At 43.1% G+C, this 16,965-nt stretch overlaps 1 protein-coding gene across 1 annotated transcript; it reads left to right on the forward strand.

Annotated features, from left to right (window-relative positions):
* Window positions 1-2,355: 2,355 nt before the first annotated feature.
* Window positions 2,356-6,306, forward strand: LOC122659914 (probable indole-3-pyruvate monooxygenase YUCCA10). Its single transcript, XM_043855078.1, has 4 exons — window positions 2,356-2,998; window positions 3,202-3,435; window positions 5,292-5,414; window positions 5,957-6,306. The coding sequence occupies exons 1-4, from the start codon at window positions 2,387-2,389 to the stop codon at window positions 6,122-6,124; spliced, it is 1,137 nt and encodes a 378-aa protein (XP_043711013.1). The 5' UTR covers window positions 2,356-2,386; the 3' UTR covers window positions 6,125-6,306.
* The last annotated feature ends 10,659 nt before the right edge of the window (window positions 6,307-16,965 follow it).

Genomic DNA, 16,965 nt, shown 5'->3' on the forward strand with positions numbered 1-16,965 from the left:
TTAAAATAGAAAAGGCTAAGTCCCTTCTTCTTCGGAAAATTATCTCCCCAGTTCCTCTAATAGGGGGTGATGGACCCCAACCGGGCAGAGTGTTTGGGCAAGGGTAGGATGGTCATTCCAGTCCCCCCTTGTTAGAGGAACTATGGAACTGGGCCGGGCAGGAAACTGGAGGTGATAAAGATCCCTTATTCTTCTTCTTCTTGCAACGCCCAAGGGACTCGGGGTTACGATTGGTGGTGGTGGTCGTTGGGTTCCAACAGCCTTGCGCGACTCTGGTAGGTTAAACCACCCCCTTTATCCCTGACCCTCTCCTACGGTCCTACCCCTCAACTCAGGGGGCTGAATGTTCACGTACGTGAGCGATTCACCGCCGTTCAGATGGAACATTCCCACAAAATGGATTCCATCTGAAGGACTGTAAATCGTTCACGTACGCTCACGCACGTGAAGATTCCCTGCATTCTAACCCTTTGATAATGGGAGAAGGTAACTCGTGTCTTGTAGCTCTCGAAGCTGTGAAATCTGCTTCCAACTCATAATTGCGCGCTGTCTCTCTCCTTTTATTAAAAGCTTGGTCCACTAGTTGCAGGTGAAGATGGGCTCGCTGAAGGTTTCTCCGATGGGGTTCGGGACGTGGGCTTGGGGGAATCAACTACTGTGGGGTTATCAGAAAGAAATGGACGGCGACCTTCAAGCCGTATTCAATCTTGCAGTCGAGAATGGGATCAATCTCTTGGATACAGCAGACTCGTATGGAAATCAATAATGCATTTCCGTTCAATTCAATTATGAGAGCTTGGGGCTTGGGGCTTGGGTTTTGGATAAGAAATTTATTGAAGCAGTAAGGCCCATCTAACTATATGTGAAGTAAAATGAAGTTTTTCATTGGTAAGGTGATGAAAAATTAATGTTAATGTTAAGGGGGTGTTTGGAAATAAGGTTGATGTAAGCGGTAGGATAGAAACATGACACAGTAGTCCAACTGACGTACTTTGGGAAGAAGGAAAGAGGAGGAGGAGAAGACAGTGGAGTCGATTGGAGACGCAGGAGGGAGAATGGTTTTGAGGATCGAAGGGTTTCGCGGGTGGGGCGGAGTTGGTTGCAAAGGGTGTGGTACTGGAGAAGATGATGGGTGATGGGGGAATTTCTTCATCTCTACTAAAAATTGTTTACACATAATTATTTTCCCAAACAATTTCTCCATCTATTCTTTTATATGTTTAATAGTTACTAAACAGTTTTCACTTTTTTATAAAAAATCTTTTCATTAATGATTTTTTTTTAAAAATTAGACCATAAACAAAATGAAAAGTGATATTAAAAAGGCCCTTAGATTAAATTGATCGATTCGTACCGGTATTGGTAGAGATCAATATCGATTTCTACTTGATTCCATATCAGTGGATCGATACAGACAAGGGTAAAAATATAAAAAAATCAAGTTTTTTTCTTTAAAAGAAAACATGATCGATCCAAACCGTTACAAACCAATTCGGATCCGATTGTCGGTGGACACATATTAGGTACTTGACCGATATGCCAAAAGCTCCAGAGTTGATGGACCGTGTTAAATCAAGTCCTTTAACCTATCCCATACTAGGCTAGCCCAATCTAGCGCCCATACACTAGAGTGGGCCCTATTAGGCACATGACACCACGCTTCTATAGCCATCGTCCTCGACGACTCTCAGTCTAGGCAGTTTTCACTCTGATGGTAGGTTGCCCTTTCCTAGTGGCTTCACTCTGCTCCAGGGTTTTTGCCTGGTGGCAGGTAGCTCTTTCTTGACGGCTTTCATTCTACTTCAAGTGGCAATCTCTTAGGTAGTCATTTCCATTACTCGAACCAGTGACGTGGTACCCAATTTTGATACCAAATGTTAAGTACTTGATCGATACACCAAAAGCTTTAAAACTGATGGTATGCATTAAATCAAGCCCATTAACCTATCTCATACTAGGCTGGCTCAATCCAACGCCCATACACTAGAATGGGGTCCATTAGACACATAACAAGACATACCATCACCTAACCATTCCTATGGTGGTGGTAGGTGGTCTAGGATCCGAGTCATCCGATCAACTAATTTACTAACCAAAAATGGAAAAAATATAAAATGAAAACAAAACGCAAGTGTATTTTTGGGTCCAAAACAAAACAAACACACTGTACAAAAACAATCACATTCAATGAGGCATGGAACAGAGCTTTAATTGTTTAATTGATGGGGATGGATAGTGGGTTTTGAAGACTACAAAGATATTTGCTGCCTTCTTCTCTCTTTAAAAACCGAAGAGTTCTCTCTCTAAGAGATGCACTGAACCAAACATCAAACAGTTGGTTGTTCTCTGAGTGAGTCTTGATCGAGTCTGAGAAGTTAAAGAAAAAATGAAGGAAACAACAGTGATCGTAGCAGGTGCTGGTCCCTGTGGAGTTACAATTTCTGCTTCTTTAAACCTTCAATCCATCCCTCACATAGTTCTCGAAAGAGAAGATATTTTCTGTCCAATATGGACAAAGTTTTCTTATGATCGTCTCCACCTTCACTTAGCCAAAGGGTTCTGTGAGCTTGCCCACATGCCATTCCCTAAGTCTTACCCAACTTATGTTCCAAGAAAGCTATTTGTTCAATACTTGGAAGAGTACATGACCCGGTTCAACGTGAAACCAACTTATAACCGGTCCATAGAGTCTGCAACATATGATAAAGCTGCCGGAAAATGGTTCGTCAAGACGAGGAACCCCAAGACGGATGAGATGGAAGAGTACTGCTCAAGATTTTTTGTGGTGGCCACCGGCGAAACCACCGATCCGTTCGTGCCGGAGATCAAAGGGATGGAGACCTTCACAGGCCAAATCTTGCATTCCACACAGTACAGGACTGGGAAACCTTTCACCAACAAGAGTGTTTTAGTTGTTGGGTGTGGTAATTCCGGCATGGAACTTGCTTATGATCTAACACTCTTTAATGCTAAGACCTCCATCGTTGTTCGACACCCGGTATAGTGTTTTCAAATTTTCATTGATCGCCTTACCTCTGCCCGAGTGCCTTGTCCGAGCGGGATAAGGCAGTCATTGCACGTGACCCTATGTCTGTACAACACAGGCAGGACAGGGCAAACCACCATAGAAGATCTGTGTTGATGTGATTTCTGTGATTCTTCTTCTTTTTTACTGTTTTGTTTGATTTATTTTGTGTGCAGATCTACATTATAACCCGGTGGATGGGTTATATAGCGTTAGTGTTGTTCCCACGTTTGCCCTTTGCCTTGGTGGATGCATTAGTTGCCCTAATGAGCAGGTTGTGGTTTGGTGATATGAGCAAGTATGGGATCGAGAAGCCAACAGAAGGTCCTTATGAAAGGAAAGAAAAGTATGGCAGGTTTCCAATTGTCGACGTTGGCACCGCCGCTAAGATTAAGTCCGGCGAGATTCAAGTATAGTTCCTTGTTCACAATGTTATTATTATTTATAGGGAAAAGGCTTTCTCACCCTTAGATGTACATAGTCATGTGTGAAATGACCGATGCACCCCTGATCCTTTCTGCCTTTTCAGGGGGTGCGTCAATCATTTCGCGTATGGCTGTGTCTAGGTGCAAGTACACGCCGTGCTGCACAACTGTTCCTTTTCCTAATTAATTATTTTTAAACGTTGTTCTGGGTATAAGTCGTGCTACGCAGACACAGCAGGGTGTGCAATGACCACCTTACCCCCACTCTGGCAAGGCGCTCGGGCAGGGGTAAGTCGGTCATTGCATGACTCACTATGCCTGAGCAACACAACGTAGGACGGGCAGCCCGACAGTAGAAGATCTGGATACCAGTGTACCTTGCTTGCGCAGAGAACCCTCTCTCATATTTAAATAATGGAAAAAGAATCCCGCACCCATAAGTGTGTGGATGCTTTCCCATGTGCTGTCACATCTTGATCACGTGGGTCTTGCATTAACACTTTCTCTCCTTTGACCATGTGGGTCTTCCAATACGGTGTCTATATGAGGGATCTGGCTCTCCTCCAGCTGTGGCGGGAGCAGGAGGATCCAACCCAGCCAAAACAGGAGGGGGTTTAGTCATTTCAAGGGGGGCCTGCCTGTGAAATGACCCGAATACCCCTCATTTGGTTGGGCTGGATCCTCTAGCTTAGGGGTGTCAATTCCAGGCCTGGCCCGACAGGCCCGACCGAACCCGCCCGGTTAAAGCCCGACCCAGACCGGACCGATTCTTAAATGTGTCGGGCTTAAGCCTGACACGTTTAATAATAGGGTGGTCCCGGTGTGGGGTCCTAGCCCGTCGGGCGCTCGATCGGATCGACCGTTTTCAAGCTCGACCTAGCCCGCCCAGCTACAGCCCGACCTAGCCCGACTTTTTAAGCAAACCACCCTCCATTAATCCATTTAGCCCACCTGATAACCCTCTCCGTTTTCCTATTTAACTCCTTAAAACGATTAACCCATTAAGCCCAAATTAATGGGCAATTCAATTGATGGGTTTCCTTAACTCAGAAAAATGTTTATATTCTTCTCCATTAAGCTTCTCATTTCATAGAATCAGAACCAGACATACAAAAAGGGCTGGGGGTGTTCTTGCTCCAAAGAGATAACAAATAGCAGGACGAACCCAGTACCGTCAATGATGATTTAGCTGATAAGCATAAGCACTTCATAAATTTGAGTTAATTATAATTACAAAAAGAAACAAATCAGTAAATAAAAACTAATAAACATAAGTTCTTCCTTTTTTTGTGGTAGAAACTGACAAACATAAGTTCAGGAAAAGATTATGGTTTGAAAAATTGGATTTGGATTTGGGTCTTGAATGTGTTTTGGTGGAAACCCATTTCTTTTCTCTTTATTTTTTCAAGTAGAAATTTAATTCTGTAAAGGCCCGATTAAGACCCGGGTAAGGCCCGATGAAGAGTTAAACAGGCCCACAACCCGGTTAAGACCCGACTAAAGCCCGATTTTAGTACCCGATTAAAGACCGACACCGACCGAACCCCGATCGAGCCCGACATGGCCCGGACCGAATATTTAAATGGTCGGACATGGTGCAGCCTGCACAATTGGTGAGGCCCGGCTAGGCCTGACCGAACCCGACCGGTTGACACCTCTACTCTAGCTCCTGCCACGGCTGGAGGAGAACCGAATTGTTGTATGAGTGCTTTCGCACCATGATTGATGTAGGATAAGAGATTTTTCTCACATATTAGATTCATGTGAGTCTTTTTGTTCCCATTGTTGATGTTGTTGCTATTGGTGCTGGTGTAAACTTAAATTCAATAATGGTTAAACAGGTTTTACCAGGAATATCATGCATAAACGGTGATGAAGTGCTCTTTACAAATGGCAAGTCCTATCATTATGATGTGATTGTAATGGCTACGGGATTCCGTAGGACAGTAAAAAATTGGCTCAAGGTAACACTTTTAGTATATCGTAACATATTTTCTTAGGATGAATCTTGTTGTAACTAGATTTGTGTAGTGAGTTTTTAACATTCTTTTGATCGTCCCTTGTGTTATTCCTAAAATTTCTTTAAGTTAGGGGTTAAAAAAAACAAAGATTTTAAAAAATTATTTGAAAATGTCTTATGGTTGTCATTCTCAAGAACTTTCATTGTCTTGCACATTTTTTTTACATGTGAAATAATATGATTTTATCCTCGTTGAAAAAGTGTATTTATATACTAAAAAGGCAAAAAAGTAAGATTACAACAAGATTTTCATTTTCTTATGTCTCCATAAATATGCCTCATATTTTACTTATTGACCTACTACAAAAAATTGTTGGGGTAGGTGTATATGTTGGCAAGGATGGTCATTTAGATGATGATTGGTAGGATCCAATTTCTCTAAACAGTGGATACAAAGATTCCTTGCCCTTACTATTGTTGGATGGGACTCCCAAGTCCCATGGGTACATGATACTTTTGCCTAATAATAATGCTTGTCTTGTTCAGGATGATTTTGGCCTTATCGGTGAGGATGGGCATGCCAAGGAAAGAGAACCTAAACTTTACTGGAAGGGGAAGAATGGCCTGTATTGTGCTGGGATTGCAAGGAAAGGTTTGATTGGAGCTGGCCCAGAAGGTGTATACATAGCTAATGATATCAAGAAACTATTGTAAAGGCCACCAGTTGCAAGGAATTTTCTTCAGTAATTATCTTCAAATATTGCTAAAAATGAGCATTACTATGAAAAAAATTTAAAACAAATCTGAAAAGAGTGGTTGGATTTGTTTTTGTATGCTCAAACTTATGTATGTTGAATCAATTATCATCCAGTGTTGAGTAATGCCACCTTGTTGGATTTGTTGTATCCATCAAACCTAATTTAATGTTAAGTAATGTTATTTTACATTATATATTATCTGAGTGTTTACTTATATATTAAGTCATTCACAACTAAGGACAAAATTGGACATTTAGTTCACATTGCTATCACATGTGTGTGAGTAGGAATGAAGATTCCAAATACAAGTGTGAGTATGGCCTCCCATGTTGATAGTGTAGGGAAATTTCCTATCGTACACCAATCAAGATGTGGGAAATTGTTTCTTCTATTAGAGAGCTACATGGTCAGGGAGGTGACGTTGTGTTAGAGGGGACTTACATGGCTAGGATGCGAGAGGGCAGGGTTTAGCATCCCCATACTATTGGCGTGTAAGGATGGTTTACCCCCTCCTTCGCCTGATACTACAGGTGTACACGAGCGTCAGAGGGAATCCTCTCCCTTGAAAAGATTATGCATTATTAGTAATTTATTTTCTAAGAGTTTTATAAATTCTTTTCATGTTCAATTACTTGATTAGATTCTTTGTATATGTTCCAATGGATTAGGGTGGTGACATTAATAATTTTCATGCCTGTAGATCCGTTACGTGATAAAAAAATGGAGGGATTTAATTGTAAATATTCTATTTGTTTGGGGCATAACTATTATATCTATTTTTAGGTAGCGTTATGCGTAATTATATTTGTTTTAGAAATAAAGATCTATACATATAGAGAAGCTTAAGCAGAATTACTTAACAAGATTCTATCTCTTTACTTGTTTAACAAGATAGGGGAAGCTAAGTGTTTAAGAAGATTTAAGAGACTTTCTAGTCTCTACAATAAAGAGAGGGAGAGATTAGATGCAGTAGTCTTGTTATCCCCTCTTTCTCTCTCCTTGGTGTAGGGCTGTTGATCTTTTTCTCCTTAGTTTGTGAAGAGAATTTCTACTTGTGAATCAACAAGGCTCTGTATAGCAACGTTAAAAACAAATAAATATTTCTGGTATTTCTGTATTTTGTTGGAACCGAAATAGAATAAATCTTGTATGTGTCACCCAATCTGCTTTTTTATTTGTTTTTTAAAGTGAACTGGATGTTAAAAACAATTTTGAGAGTGTTTTGAGAAACACAAAAAAGTTGTGTTAAAAAATAGAAACACAAATTGAGACGCGCGATGACTGAACACATGATATTCACAAACTTTGCTGGTGACTCTCAAAGCTCTCGACCTTAGATGCTTTCATCTCTAATATGATATCGCAAGGGCAGGTGGAGCCAACCGGTGCGGAGGGGGAGCATGATGCAGCTGGCATAAGGCGTGACACATCCCCCATGACTCAACCCTTGAGAAGAAGCACGAGGCAGCGCACAAGGCCTGCTAATTTGGAGGATTACGTGTAAGATTGGGGTAGGTTGATGAGTAACGGTAGTATTAGTAGGGGGCCACATTAAGTGTGTAAGAGGATGTATTTAATGGGACCTGGGGTCATGAATGAAAGAAACGAGTTATTTGTCTTTTCTCTCTTTCTCTTTCACTCTCTTCTCTAATCTAAGGAGGTAGCTCCCTCGAAGCAGCAACCCTACCTACCATTGCTCTTACATTGGTGCTTTCATCCCCTTCCGCCATGGCTGAAGGTACTCGTTTCTGGGTCTTGGAAGACGCCGTCCAATCCCTTCGCGACTCCACCTCGTCTCACAATGGCCGGCTAGACTCCCTTCAATCCAATCTCTCCGACCAACAAAAGGCTCTCTTCGACCTTACCCTTCGTATCATTGCGATGGATGGTCGCCTGGTGCAGGCTTTGCGCAATCCACCTTCATCTCCAGAATCCTCGTCTGGCCCTCTCCCTCCCCTGTTAATCCAATCCTCATCGTCCCCTTCCACCATCCACACACGCACCATGCGTTTGGATTTTCCAGGGTTCGATGGCTTGGATCCCATGGGCTGGATTTTTAAAGCTGAGCGATTCTTCGAGTACCACGGCACCTCTGACGAACAGCGCCTGTTGATATCATCGTTCCACATGGATGGGCCTGCCCTCCAGTGGTTTCAATGGATGTACCGCGCCGCGCTCTTCTCTACTTGGGCGGCCTTTACCTTTGCGTTGGAAACCCGTTTTGGCCCCACCGAGTTCGAAGACCCTCAAGGCTCTCTGGCGAAGCTTACACAGTCCTCCTCGATTGACGATTATCACGCCAGGTTTGAGCTGTTGGCTAATCGCACCACCAACCTTCCTGCATCCTTTCTCATCAGCTGCTTTGTCTCCGGCCTGCGTGCCGATATACGGACTGAGGTGTTGGCGTTTCGCCCTTGTTCAATGACTCAGGTAGTGAGCCTCGCACGCTTTTAAGAGGCGAAGTTTCTGGATTCTCGCCGCCCGGCGTATCGTTCGGCCACCCCTTCAGCCAGCCGAACCTTACCACCTCTTCTTCCGGCCCCTCCGGAGACAACTCTTCTTCCAGCCTCGCCAGTCCCTAGGCCCCCGCGTATTTCGATTCATCGACTGTCGCCGCAAGAAATGCAAGCTCACCGTGAGAAGGGCTTATGTTATAATTGCGATGAGCGCTTTGCCCCGGGTCACCGCTGCAAATCATGACAATTGTTTTTATTGGAATATGATGACACTCCCCTTCAGATCGAACAACTGGAGGATGATACCCAACCGCGGGACTTAACCCTTCCAGATTCGGCTCCTCCGGCAGAGTCCGGCACATCGACGGAGATTTCATTTCATGCGATGGATGGCCACTTCTCCCCTACGACCCTACGGTTGTCTGGTTCCATTTCAGGGGAGCCAATTCAGATTTTGGTAGATACGGGCAGTACCCACAATTTCATTCAAAGTCGTATAGCTCAACACCTCCACCTGCTGGTTGAACCGGCCCCACACCTGTCTGTGTTAGTCAGCAACGGCGACAGAATCTCTAGCGAAGGACTGATCCGTAACCTATCGGTTAAGCTCTCTACTCACACCATTATTATTGATGTTCTAGTTTTGCCGTTAGTTGGGGCAGATCTGATTCTAGGGGTTCAATGGCTGGCCCAGCTGGGCCCTGTGGTGTTTGATTACAGCAAACTGACGATGACACTCACCAAGGACGGCCACCCTGTTACCTTGACGGGTCTCTCTACCTCGTCACCTGCTTCCCTTCAGTTTCATCATGTGCGCCGTATGCTAGACACTCATGCTTGCGAGGCAATTTTTCATATTGAGCTGCAACCACAGTTAACCGTGACCCTGTCATGCGTCGATGCGGACCTACAGGATCTTCTACAGTCCTTCAACTCTATTTTTGATGACCCCCAGGACCTGCCTCCAGCAAGGGAGTGGGATCATGCCATTCACCTCTAACCAGGCTCTCAACCTGTTAATGTTCGCCCATATCGATATCTCCACTTCCAGAAAACCGAGATTGACCGCCAGGTAAAGGAGATGTTACAATCAGGCATTATTCGCCCCAGCATTAGCCCTTTTTCCTCACCAGTGTTGCTGGTAAGAAAAAAGGATGGCACATGGTGATTTTGTGTCGACTACAGGGCTTTGAATGGCGCCACAATCAGGGATAGATTCCCCATTCCTACGATGGGTGAGCTATTGGATGAGTTGCATGGCGCACAATTCTTCTCCAAACTGGACTTACGTTTGGGTTATCATCAGATCCACATGCGTGCCGACGATTCTCACAAGACGGCAAACCGCACCCACGATGGCCATTACGAGTTTCTAGTTATGCTGTTCGGCCTCACGAATGCACCGTCAACATTTTAGGCGACAATGAATGACTTGTTCCGTCCATTCCTTCGTCGATTTGTGCTCATTTTCTTTGATGATATTTTAGTTTACAGTCCACATGGACTACACATATGGAGCACCTAACGACAACTCTACAGGTGTTACACAACCACTCTTTTTATGCCAAACGTTCGAAGTGTCTATTTGGACAGCGCTCGATCGGATACTTGGGGCATGTGGTTTCAGCCATGGGCGTGGCTATGGTTCCTGATAAAATTTCTGCAATTCTCCATTGGCAGGTTCCACAGACCTTGAAGGAACTTCGTGGATTCCTTGGTCTAACCGGATATTATAGGCGTTTTATCCGCCATTATGCTCACCTCACGGCTCCTTTGACTGATCCTATTGAAGAAAGGCGGGTTTTCTTGGAATTCCTCTGCCCAGTCTGCTTATGAGAAGCTACAACAGATCATGACCTCGGCGCCGGTGTTGGTACTGCCAGATTTTTTGTTACCCTTTGCAGTGGAGACGGACGCATCGGGTGTGGGCATCGGGGCAGTGTTGTCCCAAGGCGGTCACCCTATAGCCTTTTTCAGCAAGAAACTTTCACCTCAAATGCAGGCTGCGTCCACTTATGCAAGATAAATGTACACCATTACAGAGTCCGTCATGCGCTGGCGTCAATATTTGTTGGGTCGAAAATTTTTCATTCATACAGATCAGCAAAGCCTCAAGGCACTGATGACTCAAACTATATAAACACCTGAACAAAAGTGTTGGCTAGCCAAACTGCTGGGGTTTGTGTTTGAAATCATTTATCGACCTAGGAAGGACAACACTCCAGCCGACACACTTTCTCGTCCCCCCAGCACAATGACTACTCTCCTGGCTCATTCCAAATTGCAGCTTCCGTTCGTGGGTCAACTGCGGCAAGAGGCAACAACGGATCCGGAATTACAGCGCATCCAACAAGTTTTACTATCTAATCCTCAGTCTGTTAGGGGGTATTCCTTGCGTGATGGACTATTGTTTTACAACCACAGATTAGTAGTAGCATCGTCATCCTCCTTGCGCGATACATTGCTGCTCGAATTTCACTCTTCGTTAATTGGGGGACATGCTGGCTACCTACGCACCTACCACCGCATTGCAGCGACGTTCTTTTACGAGCATGCCAAATATACTAAACAATGCAACTGCAAAGAGAGACGATCTCACAATAAACCTTCTTTAATTATTTTAACTCAAAACTCTATAACTTGGGTCCCAATCTCCCAACTAAGTTTGGCCTAGCTAGCCCAAACCCCTAAAGCATATTCGAAAAGTTAAGGGCATGGCTTGGTTGTGTTGGAATATGTCTATCAAACTCAAATAATTTGGAATAAATAAATTTAATTTTGATTATTACATGAATTTATTTACGGGCTTTTATATCCATGGGTTTTCACCCAAAACAATTCTCGATTAGGGATAGGACCGAACATCCTGTTCATACAATTGTTACATTATATGCCACTATAAATGTGGTTTTCAGGGCATAAATGTAAGTACACATTATATCTGTGCATAGAAAAGAATCTGGTACAAATTCTCACATGTGTTACTATTTTTCGTATAAGAAGAGATGTCTCACCTGTGACTCTTTGACCTGAGAGATCCTTATTATTTTGGTGCTACATTACGGGTTTGATATACCAACGGTTGATGTCATATGAAATCCACTACCCTTGATTGGAGAATATCAGTTAGAGAGAAACTTTGTGATCAATCAGATTGGAATCTGGTACCAATGGTATTTTTGTAAATTATTTATAAAACTTATTTCCTATTTATCAAATATATTAGTAAATTATTTCAAACGATATTTGATTGCAGTTTTTGTGTTCAATTATGATCACAAAATCTCTGATTAAAGACATGTACGATGGATTGGGGTTTGACACTATGTAATTACATCCCCTACAGTCCATCATGAGATATTGTTTAGCGGAAGATCTTATATGCTAATTAAAGAATTTAATTATTCATGATATTGATAAAATTAAATTGGTTGTTGGTCTTTCAATTATAGTATTTTATTTGATAAAATATTGACTATTGTAAGTACCATGGTCCTCGAGGTGACGAGGTTTCCGTAGCCTTGTTGGCGACATGAATATTAATTTAGTGTACAGGGTGTCCTTTTGACACGTCATCATGGGGGTGGGGTCATCCATTACAATATGTTAAAAAAAATAGTGTGAAGTCGCCACCTAGGGTTAGGGCCCAAGACCCAATAGGTGTAGCCCTGTCCGTTATGCACGAAATCGGGCTACGAGACTTCATATGGTCTGGTCAGAGATTCGGATAAGGGGTTAGGTTACAAGCATGGGAAGGTGTTAGGTACCCATCTTGCCCGGCAGAAGTTGATCTCTCTGTCATAGACGCTACTAAATGGCAAATATTCTCTCCTTCTACTATGGCGGGGTCATGCTATGTACGCTACACTAATATCTACAATATGTACATTAGGACGGAAAAAACATTAATGACTACATTGGAATAATGAAAATGCTGTAATTATACCTCTATGAAGAGATACCTCAGATCTTGATAGTCCCTTGGCTCAGGGGAGACGGATAAATGGACCGACACCGACTTATTTAGGCAGAATAACGGCTCTTCTGGATGGCTTGGTTGTTAGCAATCGGACAGAATGGCAACTGTAATAGGGGACTCCGTTTGCTATCCGTGCACAAATGGGATAACAAACTTGAAGGAGAGGGGATTACTCTCTTGTTGGATGGGTAATCGAAGGATCTACCCGTTGCTTGAGGAACCTCACTTTATCGGACGCTTTGAAGAGAGAAAATTGGGCAAAAGAGGGGTGATTCTCACTTCTGAAGGGTCTCCCTACCCTGAGAATCCGTGAAATGAGGGGAGGGGGACCCTCCTATTTATAGGGGAGGGACCCCACACCCTAGCCCTGGATAGGTCCTCCAAGGCGCCGTGGGGGGTTTTTCCACGGCGCCATGGGTGACGTCAGTAGGCTGACGTCGAAAGTTGCCCCAGCGGTGTGGTTGTGTACCTTGTTGCCGTAGGGGCCTCCACGGTGCTGTGGGGTACTATCCACTGTGTCGTGGTCAGTGTGGTCCCCCTCTTTCCACCTTTTTGGGTGTTTGGGGTGTGTTTGGGGCCATGGGCCCTGTCTTTTTGGTCCTAGGGGTGCGGTGTCCATTGTCCGTATCCCGCTGTCATCATCGCCAGAGGAGGTGACAAAATTTCAATGTCTACAACTATAATTAAAGGGACCACAAAATCCCTTTTAGATTCTACGTCTTTCCTCTTTAGAAACAAGTTGGACTGCAAGTCAAGTCAAGTTTTCCCTCGCCAACAAGTCCTAAAGTGAATAAAAGAATCCAATACAACCCTAAGGGGTTATGATTATAAAAGCACACCACAATGGGAGGGGGGGTTGGCCGGCCTTGCTATCCGAACTTGCGCCCACCCCCTTGGCCAAACTGTCTCTCCGTCTCTCTCTCTCTGAGTGGTGGTGTGTGGTTAGTTTTTGAAATCCTAGATCGTTGGTAAACGTTTGTGTTGGTTTTGCTTTGGATTGAAACTTTAAGAGTTGAAGATCAACAATCTCCATCGTTGCTCAAGTGTGGAAAAACTATTATCTGGAAGAGAAGCAACATCTGCGGTTATAAGGTAACCTATGTTTTCGGGTAAATTTTTTTGTTTTGGGAAGAGATCTCAAACTTGAATGCAAAGCTTAATACCAAATCTGATTCTGCTGTGCATGCAGGTAACCCAGTTGTTTCCCAATAGTTTGTTCAACTCACAAGCCAAGACATGGTTGGGATTCCTAGCCCAAAGTTGGGTTGGGCAGGGTCAACCCAAGGTTGAGCCGTTGAGCTTCACTTAACCATCCCCTATATATAGTTTATACTTAGGGTAAAAGATTGTCACACAACTAGTGTGCACTTTCCCTCTCACATTAACTGTTTTTTTATTATTTTATCTTATTTGTTTTGAAAATGTGAGTCCCATTTGGTTGATACCTACTTTAGGACACCCATTGGTGTGTCGTACATATTCCTTCATATGGTGGCAGTGTGGGGAGCCTCTCACTTATGTTTAATATATGTGAGAGGGTTCTCATGCCAACAGTATTGGGTGAGGGGCAATCTCCTGCACCACACCAATCACAACATGGGAACTGAATTCTTCAATAAGAGGGCCCACATGGTTAGAGATGAAAGAGAGAGTATAAGGGCAAGATCCACATGGTCAGATTGTGAGAGGGTGTAGAAAATGATCCCCATTGTTGGGTTGGCAATCTTTTTCTCTCAATCCGTTTAATATATTAAATACATAATATTTATCTTAAAAAAAACTCATTTTTATGTAAAAATAACATAAACTCTTAATTTGGTCTGAACGACCTCAAGCTAAGGGTGTCAATTTGGGACCAAAACCGTCCCATTAAAACCTAGTAGTGGACCATGGTGTTAGATCTGATTTTGGTATCAAATAATAAATGGGACAAGATAGTTTAGTGATGGGATTCCTAATGGTACCAGATGAAACCAGAACTGTTAGTACGTTTTCAAAGGGTATATTTCATGTTCTTTATATTTAAGTTTTATGGCTGTAGTTTGATGTATTTGGATAGTATTTTCTCTTATGGTCTGTTTTTTTTTTTTGGTAAAATCTTACGGAGGGTTCAGTTGATGAACCTTAGTTATGTTTCTATAAACTTGTTTAGTGATGACATTAAAACCATATATGAGCTTGTTTATTAGTTATTAGGGGAAATGAACACTACCTGGTCACGTGTAGCACACGACTCCTACGCCTAGACATAGGGCAGCGTGAAATGATCATCGCGCCTCCATGGAAAGACAAGAATCTTCAAGGGTGAGGTGGTCATTTTACGTGGTTCTATGTCTAGGCGCAAGAACCACGCACCACACACGACCAGGTAGTTTTCTCTTTCCCTTATTATTATTATTATTATTATTATTATTGCGTGGGGTGGGGGGGGGGGGGGGGGTGTCCTAGACTAGATGAAGAACATGAAGTATCAAACTTGAAACCTCCTGGGGGCTAGGCTTTAACCGCGGTAACTTCAAGCCAGCTATGCTCAGATATCATCATGAGCTTGTTTGCTTGGTCATCATTAATTCTTTGTTGTCATATTGAGAAATTTAAATGTGATTTTTGGGAGTTTGAAGAAATAAATCTATGAAATTCATAATGGTTTCGTATTCTAACTTGCTTTCTAAAGTAAGGGGTACTTTCAATCTCATGATAGTGTAAAGATCCAAAAAACTAGTAATGGACCATCGCATTTTGAACCATTATTCTCCATTTTTTGTGGTGTTTTTTATTTTGGGCTAAAGGATTAGATAAAATTATATTAAAAAATAAGACGAATATGTAAGAGAGACCTGGGCATACCTAGAAGAGAAACAAATACAAAAAAAAGGAGGGAGAAACCCACCTTTGGCATGGCCATCAACAAGGACCTACCATTCATAACAAGACTGCAAAAATTAACAGTAAAACTAGGGGTGTCAATGGGTCGGGCCGGGCTTGGCCTTAACCCTAACCCAACCCTAGCAGTCTTAACCTAAACCCAAGCCCAGCCCGACCCTGCCAGGGTTTTCCCAAGCCCAGCCCAGCCCTTATTGGCTCTGAATAGTGAACAACCCATAACAGCCCAGTGAGCCCACTTAACAAATAACAAAGCCCCAGCCCACTTAACAAAATCCATTGTACATATAATATATATGAATACATAGCCCCAACCCACTTAACAAAGCCCATTGTACAGATAATATATTGTGTATACAGGGTCGGGCTGGCCCTGCCAGGGCCAAGGCCTCAACCTAGGCCCGGCCCGACCCTGCCAGAGCCAACAAAATACTAAACCCAGCCTGACCCTGTCTAGAACACAGACCCAGCCCAGCCCTATCCGGGCACAGGGTGGGTTAGGGCCGGATCGGGATGGTCAGGTTTTTTTTGACACCTCTAAGTAAAACGGTATCTTGAGAGACCCAAGATATCTTTGCAGTTCCTAGAACCATATAGGAACCGGTACTGTTATGTTCCGTTAATAATCAAGACCGGGACCTAGGCTTGGTTCATTAACTAAACAGGACAATTCTAGGTGGCACCTTTGTATCGGTACCGGTACGAACGTATCCTGAATGCCAAGAATCATCCTGATTGACATCTTTTCCTTCAGTTGATTCGGGATTTATCAAAAACCCAATCTAAGCTAATGCAATGACACCCCTACGCTAAACTTTACGACTCCAATCTCCCCAACCCCAAGTGTTTAATAGGATTGTCAAGGGGTAGAAAGCAGGATCTTACCACTCTACGAATCCAGCCCAACTATAGTGGATAAAAGTTAAGTGCAGACCATGTTGTTTAAGATCCAGCCCAAGTAAGGATATATAATATAATGAGGATCACACTAAAGACCGTACTCAATGCACAAGATTCCTGTGTTTAGCAAGGTCTGAGGAGGGTCAAGTGCACGCAGTTTTACCCTTGTTTCCAAAGAGACTGTCTTCAAGACTTGAACCTGTGACCAAACGTTTCAGCAAGTGAACACTTGACCAACGCGCCAAGCATGACCTCCTAATGAGGACCACGCTAGGGATATAACCATATCATAAGATATAGTTAGGGTGGCAACTTCCAACTGGATCGACCAAATTGAATTTTTATCGGTCCGGCTTTGGTTTAGTTTTTTTCTCTTTCAAAATTGATAAAAAATAAATTTTGGTAAATTGTCAATTATAGAGATTCCAGTTTAGTGATGACCACACTACGATCCAGCCCAACCAAGGATATATAATGCATACCGTATCGACCATAAGATATAATTAGGGTGTCAAATTCCAGTTGGATCGACCAAATTGAATTTTTACCGGTCCGGATTTGGTTTAGTTCTTTTCAAAA

This window comes from Telopea speciosissima, chromosome 4 (genome assembly GCF_018873765.1).
Source record: "Telopea speciosissima isolate NSW1024214 ecotype Mountain lineage chromosome 4, Tspe_v1, whole genome shotgun sequence".
Classification (NCBI taxonomy): Eukaryota; Viridiplantae; Streptophyta; class Magnoliopsida; order Proteales; family Proteaceae; genus Telopea; species Telopea speciosissima.

Excerpts from the sequence above, each read along its gene's own strand:
- LOC122659914 (XM_043855078.1), top strand. The coding sequence starts at position 2,387 with ATGAAGGAAACAACAGTGATCGTAGCAGGTGCTGGTCCCTGTGGAGTT. Across the intron at positions 3,436-5,291 it reads TTAAGTCCGGCGAGATTCAA|GTTTTACCAGGAATATCATG; the intron begins GTATAGTTCCTT and ends ATGGTTAAACAG. Across the intron at positions 5,415-5,956 it reads CAGTAAAAAATTGGCTCAAG|GATGATTTTGGCCTTATCGG; the intron begins GTAACACTTTTA and ends TGTCTTGTTCAG.